The sequence below is a fragment of the Nipponia nippon genome, unplaced genomic scaffold, assembly GCF_047370975.1.
Source record: "Nipponia nippon isolate SJK-2023a ecotype South Korea unplaced genomic scaffold, ASM4737097v1 scaffold_6, whole genome shotgun sequence".
Lineage (NCBI taxonomy): Eukaryota > Metazoa > Chordata > Aves > Pelecaniformes > Threskiornithidae > Nipponia > Nipponia nippon.
In genome coordinates, this window is record NW_028262380.1 from 3,102,031 (window position 1) to 3,116,863 (window position 14,833).

Below are 14,833 nucleotides of genomic sequence, written 5' to 3' on the forward strand. Positions count from 1 at the left end.
CCCTGGGGCTGTCAGCTATAGCCAGGTCCGCAAGCTTAACTGATGTACACGGCAGATCAGGCTTGGCCTAAACAAGGTGCTGTGATTGACTAGCTTGAAAGAATTGTTCCCTTGGTTTCATCTGCCCTGAATGATGAAATACTGTCATAGTAAGAATCCAGCATTGCAAATATTCCAGAAAAATGGTTTTGGTATAAAATGCAAATATAAGTTTAAAAAGTGTCAGTGAATTGATATACAATTTCTAGGAGAGTGGAAGGTGCAGAAATGAGCCAAGTGAAACTCGAGACCTACTGCAGCTCAAATGTGAAGTACTTGCCTTAGGAGCAGTTGTGCTCTTTCTAATAGGATATGGGGAAAGCAGGATTTTAAAAAAAACTATATAGGTTAGTATGTGCCATTTCTTCCCAAAACCAGAAATTAGGATGAATTCTTTAAGGATCTGTGTGGAATGAAAACCAGATGGAGCATAAAGCATCTGCCATAAACCACCAAGACTGAAGGTGATCAGGAATGTGAAATTCCTGGACCATCTCAAAGCAGCAGCGTACCAGAACATTGGGGATTTGAGCTATCCAAGTATCTGCACTCCAGACAACCACATGTGCCTCATGAAAGAGCTCTGAATTGCAAAGATGCCTTTTTTTGAATGGTTGGAGTCTCTAAACGCTTAATCTGAGAAGCACCCTGGGGTTTTGGTTTAGACTGATAAACCGATTAAGGGCAGGGTGATAAATAATAAGGCTTTCGTAGGGCCAGCAAATGTTTTGTCAGTTGAACTTTCGTAGGATTGGTGGTCTTCACACAGTGCACAAAGCTGGCCATTAAATTATCCTTAACCATCATGTTTTGGGAGAGGAGAGAAAGGAATCATCTTTCTCGCCTTTTTTTTTTTTCCCCCCCTCCAGATGAGGAATTTGTCAGCTTTAGGTCTGTTTTGGTGTGTAGAAGTCTTGTGCGTTTTACTGAACGCTCAAGGATCAAGGAAGAGTTTTCTCAACTTTTGGTCCAGGACTTTAGTGATATGGGTGGCTTGTAATAGGTGTCTTCCAGCAGGAGCATCTGAAGATGAACAATTGGATTATGCTGAGCCTAAGAATACCTGTAGTTTTCCTTTGAAGTTAAGATTAACACAGTTCGGCACGTAGTCTCCTCTTCATGACTACAACCCTTGTTTATGGGATTCTGCTTTTTTTTAAAAAAAAAAAAACAAACACGCTTGTACAAAACTTCATCTTGATCTTGTCAAATAGGCTCAAAATACATGTGTATTGATATTACTACTCTTTAAGACTCCGGTCATCATAGGAGCTTCCTGATTTTTTTTTTTTTATTTTGAGGCTGGTTTGAATGAAGGAGGGAATTCTGCATGGACTCAGCTACAAGTTTCCTGAAATCCCTTAAAGTTGCTACCCTTGTTCTTCAGTGTGTATTTTCTGGTGCAACATGGAGGAATAAACACTTACGAATGTAGTGCCTGGAGTGCTCAGGGGGAAATTTGAGGTGCCTGAGGTTTTTATGGTGAGCTTTGATGCTGTGTTCTGCCACATCCCTTCACCTCTCGGGGAGGGAGGGTGAAGGGAAGAGAGGACAGCTGAGATTTAATGTTTCCCTCTGTTTTCCTTGACCTGTGTCCTCGGCACACAGTCGTGGTGGGTGGATAGTTCAGCTGGAGAAATGGATTCCTCCCTGTCCTTGGTCCTGCAGAGGGTCCCTAACCAGCTCCTGAGAGTAAGGCAAGCGCATCTGCTGGCAGCGTTCTCGGGATTTGGTGGTGGTGTTATGCAGGAGGGAGATCTCTAAAGCTCCCTGTAACGCAGGCATGCTTAGAACGAAGGCTTGAAGGCAGTGGAAAAATGGAATTTGAAAGGGAAGTTTTGTCTTGCTGATTGTCTAGGATAGCACAGAGCTTAAACCTGCTAAAGTGCTGACTGTGGACTTGCTGTGGCATGTGCCAGATCTTCGTTGACTCTCCCACCTGGTTGCACTGGCCACCTTGTTTGGCAGGATTACATTCTTGAGGGAGGAGGAAAAATAAAGGGATTGCAGATAGGCTTTTTCCCTTCTCTTCAGTCCCTCTGCTGCCCTAGGTTAGATGATGGGGTAGCTCCTGCATCACTCTGCAGCCCTTCATTCCTACACCTGGGTGTAAAAGTTCAGTGGCCACTTGAAGACTGACTTGTTGGATGCTTTGGGATATCATGATCTGGGTTTGCAGCTATGCTGCTTTTGAAGTCTGTCTTTGTGTCGGTGGCAGATGGGAATGCATTAAAGATGCATAAAAGCATCTTGTTTTGTCTGTGTGGTTTCCTTCCAAGAGACTAGCACTTCATGGGAAATGGGCTGAAAGAAACAAGAGAAGAAGGGAAAACTGAGCCCTTGATTTGTTTCTTCATACTTCTCTAGTCTGAGCATATGCTTGGCTTCTCTGCTCCAAAAATCAGTAAGAGTGGATTTCCTTTTCCAGTTAAGTTCTTAGTCTCACTTGTACTGTGATTTACTCTTCACAGCACTTTCGGGAAGATTCATCTTCTGTTCATCTTCAGAAAATTGGGCAGAGTCCAGCAGCTACTAAGATAAGTGAAAGCTCAGCTTGAGGGCATTAGCAGAAGTTTGTAATGCTTTGAGTTTTTACAGCTCAAAACCTATGAACAGATGTCCTTACTGTGTGGCTTTACCATTGAAAGGTGACTTTTTTTTTTAAATCAGGGCTTTAATAGAGACATCCTTGCTGCTGTGCTGCAGATCAGTATAATTAAACTTGTTTTGTGTTGGATATTTCAGGGAATCGGGAAAGAACATTAATAGTCAGACATTTCATAGAATGTCCATCTGTCTTGATTTTGATTCAGTAAATGTACAAGTAGTAGACTTAAGGAGCTCTAGTCCCAGTCTCTGGGTCTCTTGGTCATTAACTTATTGATGTAGAATACCAAGCAAAGCAAGGCCAGTAATGCTGCAGTTTTCTCTGAAACGCTAACCTTGTCTTTAGAAACTATGACATTTCAGAAATTCAAGCAAGTAAAATAGAACTGTCATGTTGATGAACATAATTGCTTCCCATTTCAATGTTAGATGTACCTTAATTTCAAGGGATTGCTTCTGTAATAGTCAGCTACTGAAATTTCACAGCTGGACTGAGAGTTGATTTTCTGCTACAAATTTACATTGTGCAGTTGGAGTGACACATTTTTTAATGGCTTTATGAGCCTGCTGCAGATGAAATGCCATCATGATGCAGCACACCTTCTTTTAAATGAAGTAATGTCAGTCCCTGGGTTGCAAATAGACCCTGAAAATGTTTAGCCAGATGTTGACTTTGAAAAGGCAAAAGGTAAATTGTGGTTAACACTGAATTTTACTGCTTGTCTCAGGTGAATCTGTACAAGAAGGCAGTATTTGCTTATGACTTTAACTGCAATTAAGGAGTGATTAATCATGTTTCTGAAAGAGTATGTTTAATGTGTTGTAGTTATTGTCTCCATTATGAAGTGAATTTTGCTGCCCACCAGTAGGGATTCTTTGCTTCTTGGATCTCTTTACTGCTTTGTACTGGAAGTCTTGGACCCAGCCATGATGTGGCATAAGGACCTCCATGATAAGCAAGGACTCCTGCTGCTTGCTTTGTAAGGATTAAAGCTGAAAATAAAAGCCATGCATGAGCTTTTGTGATGCTCTTCAACTATGATTTAGCTATCTGAAAGCTTTTTAGAAAGCACCTCATCACTTATGTAGCTTTCTCTGCTCAGCAAATGAGCTTTTCTTTTTAATGTTAGTGGCTTCTCTGGTCCTGGTCACCTGTCGTCTTATGAATGATTTCAAAGCTTTCAGGCATTGTTGCCTCTGACCTTTCATGTTGGAAAGACTCCTTTGTCCAAAAAGCAGTATTCTGGAGCAGCACAGAGTCCTCTGAGCATGGATGTGACCATCTCTACTCATAAAACTACCACTCAGTCCGCTGTTTGCCCTGCCAAGTCTTTCCTTTTCTCTAAAGATCTCAGGCATTTGGGAGCATGAGGCAGGAGCCTGCAGCTGGACTTGAGGTCACATGAGAAAGCTTCATCTGGCAAGAAGCAAATTTTAGGCCCTTTGGTTGCCAAGAGTGGTCAGGAATGTGGTCTGTGGTTTCTGAATCTTCACAATAAATTGAAAGGAATCTGCCTTGAAACAGCTGGTCTTATGACTCCTTGGAAGGTCAGGCTCATATTTGCATGCTTGAGATGACTACTGTCAAGTTTCAGCCCCTGCCCCTTTTTTTGAGGATGCTGAGTCCTGTTTATCTTTGTTCTTTTCATCTCTGCGAACAGGAACTGTCACAAGGTGTCCTTCATTCACGCAGCTGCCTGTTCATTACGCATTGTCTTTGACTTTTGGTTTTTGTATCTCCTGTCCTTATCTCTGCATTGCAAATGGTGCAGAAAACAGGTTAGATAAGATCCCAAAATCACTGAGCGATTTCCCCCCCCCCCCCCTCATTCCAATGATACATTTAGTCTGTTGTGTCGATGTCCAGATTTTCTCAGTGTTGCACCAACAGCCTCTGATGCAAAGCCCTCACTTCTCTCACTCAACTCATTGGCTTGTAGCTCTCTCAGCCAGGGACTGATGCTAGCAAAGGCTTAGATGAGCATTTTGGGAACTTAGGGATAGATGCCTGTGTAGGAGTTCACCTTTCTGGAAGCCTCCTGAGCAGTGAACCGGGCAGCTCCAAGCTTGTCCAAGTGTCTCAAAGGAGGAGCATCATCAAGGATGGTGGCACAGGCAGGTCGAAGGCTGTTTCAAGGTTTTCTTTGAAAGGGCCCTCTCTGGTGTAGCCTCTCAGAAGAGGCTGTTCTGTGGAAAAACTTATGTTCTCCTCGAGCAATATCAGCTGTTGTCATCTCTCATCCTTTCTCTTGTCATATGAGCTCACTGGGGATGGACATCAGCCTGAAAACAGGAAAGGGAAGGGAAGCTACTTCAGAGGCCCTTAAATCCATATTATGACACTTTAATTCTCTTTCTGGCTGCTTTTGTTTTGGCCTCGTGTGTTTTTTCCGATGGAGATGAGAGGGGGTGAGTGGATGGAAAAGAAAGAAGCCATTCTTTCAGAAGGGCTTTTTTTAAAGCAAAACTCTTAACGTACGCATTCCTGACCTCTTATGCTATTTGTTTTTGTAAGTCTGCTAGCGCTAAGTGGCTCAGCGTAGCATATTATTGATTCAAGCCTATAACCTCAGATTTCTGCCTAGGGAAAAATGAAGTGCTTCGTGTTTTCCGGCCCAAAGCATCATGAGTTGCAAAGATGAGTGATCATCATGAAGCTCATTAGGGGCATAGCCCAGAATACCTATAAAGTTGGTATTAAAAAGGCAAGGGGCGGAGGGTTTATGAACCCTAAACTTATGGCTTCTGCTTTGATCCGCTTCCAAGCTTTTGGGGCTGGCAAAACTGAAGAAAAGGCTTCCAGTATTTCCTGTTTTGATGATGCCAGAAATGTCTGTTGAAGCAGTCTGGTGGCATGTTGGTGCTTCCACATCTGGTCCCAGATGAATAAAAGAGCGTGTTTGTGCAAAAGCAAATGTTAAAGACCTACCTATACGTTTAAGAATAAAGTGTGGACTGAATTTCTACTTCTGTCTTTCAGCGTTAAAAGAACTAATGGTATATATGGCTGATACAAGTAGGGTTTCATTGCTTTACAAGTGGGCAGTACTAACACGACTTTTGTTATGGTTTACGCTAGGTGTTATTGGAAACAACAAAGCTATAGGAAAATACATCACAACTATGATCTTTCTGTATTTTGCCTGTCTCCTTCCATCCATTGCGTTTGGGTCACTCAATGATGAAAACACCCGAGGAGCTATTGGTAAGTTCATCAGTTTTGTGCATCTGTTCTAGGATCCCGCATATTCAAGCTGGGTAGCTCTGGTCACAGAAAGTTTTGATAGCTTTTATTTGCTGAAAAAGCCTACCACTGAAGGTTTTTCTAACTGCTACATTCGTGACTTTTTCCTCAGAAGACTAGAAAAGTTGAACACTACTTTGGGTAGTATGATCTGACTTGACTGATACTGATACATGCCACTGTATTTTTAAATGATGCTCACTTTGTAATTACGTAGTTATCTGCATGTTTTTCCTAGTACAAGCTCCTGTGCTTTTGATCTGGATTTGATTGATTGCCAGCATCCAAACCACTGGTATAGCAGATGGTGCTTTGCTCTATCCCAGCTGTGGCCCTGAAGCAGTTCATACTGCTGTTACAGTTCGTAGGAGCATTAGTTGAAATCTTGTCCTGAAGGCCTCCACAAACACTGGTTATGTTTTTATAACTGTTTAAAATAAATAAAAAACCCAAACCTCACCCACCCAAAAAGCACAACACCCTCCCACCCAAACCAAACAAAAACGCCTCAACTTTGATAGCTCAACATCTGTAAATCTAGAGACACCCTAAATTATTGGTACAAGTTTGCTGGCAAAGGGGTCCCTTCTGCTTTCACAATGTCTCACTTCTGTATCCTCTAAGCATTGCTCTTTCTCATTAGTGGTTGGCTTCTATGCCCTGTGAATGCTCCTTGGTGGGAGGTGTTGGTTAAAAACCCTGTTTCCATCCTTCCTAATTACTCGTAGATGTGCAGAAGACAATCGTCGGCCAGTGTATTGGAGGGCTGCTTTACGCGCTCTTTTCAGGGCAACCTCTAGTTGTACTCCTAACTACGGCTCCTTTAGCACTCTACATTAATGGTAAGTCTATTAAACTTGTACATCAGGGGACAGATGTGATTGCAATTGGTGGAATGTGACTTTGTATGAGAACCTTGCGATCCTGTTAGAGCTTTAGTTGCATTTGTTTAATAAATCAATGCTAAAGGGCTGCTTCTGGTGCTGAGGGAGAGGGGAGGAATTTGATTCAGGTTTAGTTAAAGTTGGTTTCTAAAGGAATGATTTTGCACAGAAAAAACGTTTCGTGAGAATAAACATTTCTGCTTCAAGGAAGAAATCTTTTTCATCTGATGGCTTTCTCATGTGGCTGCATTTAACCAACTTGAGGATAAGAGCCCGAGACAAAGCGTTTTTTTGGTTGTGTTTTTTTTAATCTTTTAAGGTGTGATCAATAACTTTCCAGTTATGGCTACAAGCTGATATTACCAAGCCAGAGGTGTAAAGGAGCAAACTCAATATCTATAGGAAAAATCAGACGGGCTATGAGTAGCTTAAAAGGTTTAAGACATGAGGTTTTGTCCACAGTGGAGTGACTGAGTAAACATGGTGCAAAAGCATGGAGGAGATCCCTTGTTCAACAGCATCTCGAAATGTCAGCAGCCACAAATTGCAAGGGCTGATTTTGTGGCCTTGATCCCTGGGAAAGGTGCTTCGAGCAGCGTGGGAGAGTATTTTTTCCAAGTGCTTCTCCCCATTTCTGGTGGAGGAAGGGGGTGGGGAAGGGGAGAACAGTTTGGGTTGATCCAATGTTCATCTGGGAGCGTAAGAACAGGGGTTTAATAGTATCTGCCATAAGTGCATTTGGGCAAAGTCTTGAAATTCATTCTTTTTGCCATCAAGCAGATGGGAATCACAGGGTGGTAATGACAGAAGTTTAATCTGACACATAAATGCTTCATTTTCACAGTCATCCGAGGAATCTGTGATGACTACAACTTGGATTTCAGTGCTTTCTATGCCTGGATTGGACTGTGGAACAGCTTTTTCCTTGTGATGTACTCCCTCTTTAATTTCAGTCTTCTGATGAAGCTCTTTAAAAGGTAGCTGTTTTCAAGAAGTCATATTTTGATCAGGTTATTCAGCAAATGGGAAAATTATACATTCCACAAGCTCCTTAATTACAAACTTGCTGCCAAGTGTATTTTGTGAGATGAGGCTAGTATCATTTCAGCTTATTGTTCCAGCTTGAAAAAAGCTTTTAAAGATTCACTGGGTTTTGTTTCTTGAGTTGGAGTCTAACTAAAACTGGTATATTTTCATGTAAATGCATGCATATGCTGATTTTCCTTTGAATGGAGTTGAATGCAGACTCTGCTAATGGCTATATTAATTCCTGGGATTTTTCCCACAGGTCAACAGAAGAAATAATTGCACTTTTTATATCCATCACATTTGTGCTTGATGCCTTCAAAGGCATTATTAAAGGTAAGTCTTGCAACGATGTTTTTCAGTGTGGATTTCTGCTTTGGTTCCTTGTCAAAGGGAAATACAAGGCTTGAAATATGCATGATGTTTGCTTGTTCCATGTTCATTCAGGGTCTTCAGGGGAAAAAAAAAAATGCGTGTGAGATTGAAGCAGCCCTGTGTCAGCAGTTTACCTGGATATGCAGAATTTCTATCAGCTCAAGTTTCAGTTAGCTGAGATAGAATTAGTGTCTTAACTTAAATGGAGAAACCGTATTAATGTTGCTGTGAAAGTCTCTTCCCCTGATACCAGTCTCTTTAGTCCTGGCAAAAAAGTCCAATTTCAATGCAGTGCATCTAGACCTCTTTCCTTGCCACATTATTAAAACTACACGGAGAGGAGTTGAAAGATGGTTTGAGGTTGCCCATTCTTATGTGAGCTCTGAGACCTTTTAATGGCAACATAAGGACTGCAGTGCCTTCCAGCATGCTCCTAAAGCTGTTCTGCCCTTTCCAGCCACGTGGTCCCCCTTTCTGGGTTAAGTTCTAGGGGAGTATCCTTGAGCAGCCTTGGGGTTTACTAAATTTCTCTGGCACCTCTCTTCCTCCTGGTCAGGATTGGCAGGAGGTGTTTGTGAAGGTGAAAGATATTAGCAGAAATGCCATGTGAATGGCAACCTTTCTGCTCATCCCAGTGAGGAGCTGGCCCGGTCTGCATTCCTTGTTATTTATGGCCTATTTTCCAACAGCCCCAAGTCTGGGCTATCCTTTGAAATCCTTCAGGACATAGCTAGGCACACTGAGCACATCCCTTGTTTTCAAGATTCTCAGGCTTGGCTCGTTATGGTATCCTGCATGCAAGGGGAACACCTCAAGAGCAGGTTTGACAGTGCAAAGCAATTTGAAGTGAGATACTTCCTCACTTCATTGGGAATCCTTAATTTGGCTCCTTGGGCATATGCTTTGGATTGTGCAATCAGAATTTTTTTGTCTCTGCAGAACACCTGCATCTTTCAAATATTCTGCTTAGACAAAGCTTGGTGATGGAGAAGCTGTTCTGGTATACTTTGCTTTCTCCTTGCTTGCTACATGGCTGTGAGCTTTGCTTAATGGGTGCTGTTAGTGCCCTGTTTTGGAGGCATGAGACAGTCTCCCTGTGGCACCAAGGTGTTCCTCAAGAGAATATTCAACTGCTCTGTAAAAATTAGCAAATGCAAATGTTCACAGTGCTACCATAGTAGATTTTCCGTAGCAGGGGAATGAGGTGCAGGTTGAAGGTACAGAAAGCATCCATTGATCTCAGCTGTCAGACTTTCAGGAATATGCCTAATACTTCAGAGTATTGCAGTGGGGACAGGAGAGGATCCTGGAAGTTAATTAGTGTAATTAGTGTATGTTGTGGTTTAACCCCAGCCAGCAACTAAGCACCACACAGCCGCTCGCTCACTCCCCCCTGGTGGGATGGGGGAGAGAATCGGAAGAGTAAAAGTGAGAAAACTCATGGGTTGAGATAAAGACAGTTTAATGGGTAAAGCAAAAGCTGCGTGCGCAAGCAAAGCAAAGCAAGGAATTCATTCACTACTTCCCATTGGCAGGCAGGTGTTCAGCCATCCTCAGGAAAGCAGGGCTCCATCATGCGTAACGGTTACTTGGGAAGACAAATGCCATCACGCCGAACGTCCCCCCCTTCCTTCTTCTTCCCCCAGCTTGTATACTGAGCATGACATCATATGGTATGGAATAGCCCTTTGGCCAGTCTGGGTCAGCTGTCCTAGCTATGCTCCCTCCCAGCTTCTTGTGCACCTGGCAGAGCACAAGAAGCTGAAAAGTCCTTGACTAGTGTAAACTCTGCTCAGCAAGAACCAAAACATCAGTGCGTTATCAACATTATTCTCATCCTAAATCCAAAACACAGCGCTCTACCAGCTACTAAGAAGAAAACTAACTCTATCCCAGCTGAAACCAGGACAGTGTATTAGTGTAATTCTCCCTTGTACTTGGAAAGGGCTGAGTTTATAGGAACAATGGTAATAAATCGAACCAATGGTCTGCTCATTTGCCAGCTCATGTTGGCTTGAGCTGCATCTGCAAGTGTTCAGTGCATCAACAGATGGGACCCCAGGCCCAGCCACGTTCCCAGGTGCAGAAGGGCACCGATGCTGGCAGGCACAGACTTTATCCTTAGCCCTCTCAGTGCTCATATTTAAACACATGACACCATTGCAACTCATGGCCATGTGCTCTTCTTTCTTCTTCCTCTCCTGTTTTGCAGCAGGAGGTGATGGTTGCTGCTGCCATCTCCCCCTCCCACTCAAAACTTCAGTTGAGCAGTTAAAGCTGGTACCTTCTCCATGCTGTTAAATGTGTCCTGGTGATGGCTAGCCAGCTGACAGTGACCTTGGGCTTCCTGAGTGGCAGGGGACAATGCTGCTCTTGCTCAGATATGTTTTCCTTAATGTGTTCATAGCCTTGATTTCTTTTTTTTTTTTTTTTTTGCAAGGTACTCATAGATGTGCAGGAAAGAAGGGGGGAGGGATGCGATACTGTACAGAGGAATCAAGCCATGTGCGTTCATGCTATCCCGGTGACACTTTGTTTTTGCTGTGTGGCCCAGCCACCAAAGCTGTGTTTGTTTGATCTTGACATCTGCACTCTGCAGGAAACGGCAGTGAACCGGCTGAAGCAAACAAAGCGAGTGAATGTTGTTGGAGGGAACTTGAGCGCGCAGTAGGCTCGAGAATGGCTCTGTTTCAGCGGGGGCACCACCTGCTTTGCTGAATGTGGGCAACAAGATTCACTTAACTCTGTGTTAAACCATAAATCTGTAGGAATCAAATACTTTATAGCAAGTCCTGGTGCAGGACGAAGGCCTCCACTAGCCATCTTGGCACATTCTCGTCGCTTTAACTAAAATACAAGAGTAAAGTCAAAGTTTCTTCCCCTATATCCAGGATTGAGTGGAGCAATCCTACCTGGTTTTGAGGTGGCTGCAAATTGAATTGCAGCCTGAGAGATAGTGTACATAGACGTAATTCGGCTGAACGCAGTGCACCAAAGATGTCCTCAGCCCTAAACGTATTATTGCAATACAGCAGAGCGTGGGAAATGGAGAAAATCCACAAGACCCCCCAGAAAATCTAACTTGTTTCTTATTCCTTTGAGTGAAATCTAAATACGGAGGCATGCAAACACATTCTGTATAGTTGCTGAGTTGTATGTGTGGTCGGTTTATCATATGCTCAGTAATTCTGTGTGTCTCTAGGACTTGGTAACGCTGAGGGTCAGCTGAGATGGGGAGCAGGCTTTTAGCCCTGGCCAGCTGCTAATCCCCAGGAAATACTGCCATAATCTTTTTTTTTTTTTTTTTTGTTATGACAGAAGTGTCCTTTAATGTTCAGAGCCAGAAACTGCAAATCCTCCAATGACCTGTGCTGGTGTGTGGGTCACAGCAGTGCTCCGTGCCTCAGTTTACCTGTTTGCAAGGCAGGTGTGGGTGTCCTGCCTGGGCTGGACACAGCTGTGAGGATGGAGGGAGGAAATGATAGCAGAGCCTCTTCCGTAGCACGCGATGCAGAAATACGCAGTGCTAGCGGAGGTCGTAATGAGATTCCTCCTTACTGGGGGAAGCTTCTTGTGCTTTAAAAGTGCAATGATAACCTTGTTTCTGGCTGCAGCCGAGAGCAAATTGAAAGGTTAAATCTTGACCTGTAAACCTTCTATGATCTTTAAATTTATATACAGAAGTATTGAATGTGAAGTAACCAGTCTTTTCTCTTGTGTCCTATGTGCCCTGTTGACCCCATCCACTTATTGAATGCCTGGACTCCTTTTAAAACATAAAGGTGGTGCAAGAGAGATTATTACTGCTGTTAAAATGGCAGCATGGCTAAGGATGGGGCGTTTTACATTGGGGTGAGCTCCAAACCAGCAGTAACACGAACTGTGCTTTGGCTAAATTCAATTGGTTGCAAATACCAATTGTGCTTTGCAAGAATGTTTAAAGTTTGTTTTGCTTGTTTTCAAATATTTAGAATTAGTTTGTTTTGCCTGTTTTCCCTGTAGCTGCTGCAGGTGGAAAAGCTGAGGTGCTTGGGGTTTTCAGAAACTTGATTATTATTTGGGGGTGGGAGGAAATGTTGTGAGGAGCGTTATAGCCTAAGCTTCAAATTGTTGTATTTTTGCCTAAAGAGGATGGTCTTGCCCTAAACTTTTGAGTTTCCTTATTCAAAGCCTGAAGGGATATTTTAACTAAAGCAAAGAAAGGTAGAGGAACTGCAAAGCTCTGACATGGTGGTTTCCATCCTTCTGCATCTTCCCACTGGTTTGGGGGCAAGCGGGTGCTGCCTGCTGCCATCTGGTCACGTAACATGGGAGTATCAAGGCTGCAAAGCCCGACTCCCATCTTCTGGTTTTACTTGCTCCTTGTAGCACCTCAGACTCTTGTTCCCAAAAGAGGCAAAATCATCCCAACACCATGTTTATATGCCTGAAGCCAGCCAATGCCATAGAAATGGGAACATAGCTGTCCAAATGCTCGAGAGCAAGAGTGTATTTACAACTGTTAATTACTTATATAAATGCCTCTGAGCTAGTGTTTATGGACGGTTCCAGAGGCATTACTGGGTGTTTCACTTGTACAGGTTTACTTCAGGTGCTCTATAACTCTATTTCAATTTGCAGGGTAAATTTAAATGTTCTGGCAGGTTTTGCATATCATCAACACTTATCTTTAAAATCTGGACCAGCCTTGGAGGAAAAGTGATTACTGTACATCTCGTAGTCCACTTAAGGATCTGTGCAGCCTGGCTGCTCTTAATTTTTTCAGAGATCCTGGTGGAGTTTGTTTACCAGGCTGCTGAAAGTAGGTGTCTTTACATAAATAAAATATGTATATATTTAAGAGCAGTGATTCTAGTGTTAGGAACAAAATCATGTAAATGATTAGCACTGGAAGTCCTTACAGTTCAAATGTGTTGCTTTAGATCAATTTAACTTTTACCTGTTAAAATAAGTGAAAAATAAATTTGTGAAGCGCTGTCTTTATAAGAGAAGTGGCGCTCCTGCTTTCTTTTCACTGGTTTGAGGGGTAGAGCTATAAACCTGGTGTAGCATAACGTTAATACTGCATGATCAAGCAAGAATAAGCCACTTTATTTTATTTGCTTTGATTGTCACAAACCTATCCTAATGCTTGCCTGTTGGTTGTTTGTACAGTTTTTAAGAAATATTACTACCATGGGCGCACAGGAGACAGTTACTTGGAAAAAGCACGAACTGATGCTATTCCAAGCCTCGGCATCAATACCACCTTCTTGATGAATTCATCAGTGAGCAGATCCATATCCCTAGAGAATCAAACAGGCACGCATGATGTGCATTATGGACGTGAAACTGCCGTCCTTAGTCTCATGTTGATGTTGGGTACCCTTTGGCTTGGTCATACGCTCTATCAGTTTAAGAAAAGGTGAGTTACTTTAGTCTTAGAGCTCAGACTACTGATTATTTTGTATTACCTGCAAGGAATCGCTAATGGTTTAGATTTTCAATTTTGTAACTCAGAAAAATCAGGTGGAACTCTTCCATTAGTGGTGGTGGAAGCCAAAACCAGAGATGAACTTGGCTGGCCACCTGGAAAATGTTAGCAGCAGAACAAAATGTTCGGTCACTGGACGATGCCCTTCCGTATTTGGTTTGGCGCCGCAAGTGACCTTTTAGAAAGCTTTGGGTGAACCATGTATTTCATGTTGGAACTCCTGTAACTCCCCCCAGATAAGCATTGAACCATTCTAGGGGGCAAAAATCCCTGATGGTGCTGGAAGGTCTACTGGGAATGTACCATCAGTGTGCTCTTGGGAGTCAAATGCCCAGCTCTAATTTGGGGTTTACTCCCATTGCCCTTAAAACTCTTCATTTGAAATGCTTGAGTAAGCAATTAAACTAAAATGGAAATGAGACACAAATTGGTCCTTGGAAGACTTTTTTCTAGCTTGCCTCTTAGTTTCTTGTTTCTTTATGGGTTTTGCTTATGCATTCATCAACCTTCAAAGGCCATGTAGATTCCAGAGGATTTAAGGCTGAATTAAAGACTAATTCTTCACTTCAAATATCTCTTTTGAATTGCAAGATGGGACTGAATTTTCACTTGTTAAAGCATTAACAGTATCTGGATTGAGAAATTTTTTTGTCTTTAAATTGCAGCCCATATTTGCATGCGAGAGTACGTGAAATTCTGTCCGACTGTGCCTTACCAATTTCAGTATTGACTTTCTCTGTTGTGGGTTCCTATATCTTCAAGGAAATCGAAAGTAAGTTTTATGTTTCTGTTCTCTAAAGTACTGCGGAGAAGCTATTTAGGGTGTAGGAGAAAAGAGAAATGAAATCCTCGGAAGGTTTTGCTAAAAAACAGCAAGGTTCTTATAATTTCACAAATACTACATGTACTTCCCCCACCCTAAGAACTTAGATTTCCTCAATATTAGATTTAATTAACTCAAAACCCTAATCAAACAAGGCAGAGTGAAGTTTTTTTCTCTAGATAAATTATTCCAGTGCGTCTTTTAATTTCAATGTAATTTAAAGCATGGATCTCTTTACAATAAAGAGGATCAACAATTTCTGGCAAAGAACAAAGGGCAGAGTAATTAGCAGGCAGGAAGGGTTGTTGCCAGTCATACAGACGTAGAGTTGATGATCCCAGTCTGTCCTCTTTGTCTCCAGT

The 14,833-nt window shown here is 42.5% G+C and overlaps 1 protein-coding gene across 6 annotated transcripts in view; it reads left to right on the plus strand.

Annotated features, from left to right (window-relative positions):
- The window catches only part of SLC4A11 (solute carrier family 4 member 11), a 141,560-nt gene that overhangs the window by 110,550 nt on the left and 16,177 nt on the right, over positions 1–14,833 (plus strand). For all 6 annotated transcript variants that reach the window (XM_087736804.1, XM_087736805.1, XM_009471709.2 and 3 more), the window contains 6 exons: positions 5,726–5,851; positions 6,619–6,732; positions 7,619–7,751; positions 8,063–8,136; positions 13,330–13,579; positions 14,314–14,420. In XM_087736804.1, coding sequence (XP_087592930.1) covers positions 5,726–5,851; positions 6,619–6,732; positions 7,619–7,751; positions 8,063–8,136; positions 13,330–13,579; positions 14,314–14,420 — 804 coding nt within the window. The remainder of the gene's footprint in view (positions 1–5,725; positions 5,852–6,618; positions 6,733–7,618; positions 7,752–8,062; positions 8,137–13,329; positions 13,580–14,313; positions 14,421–14,833) is intronic.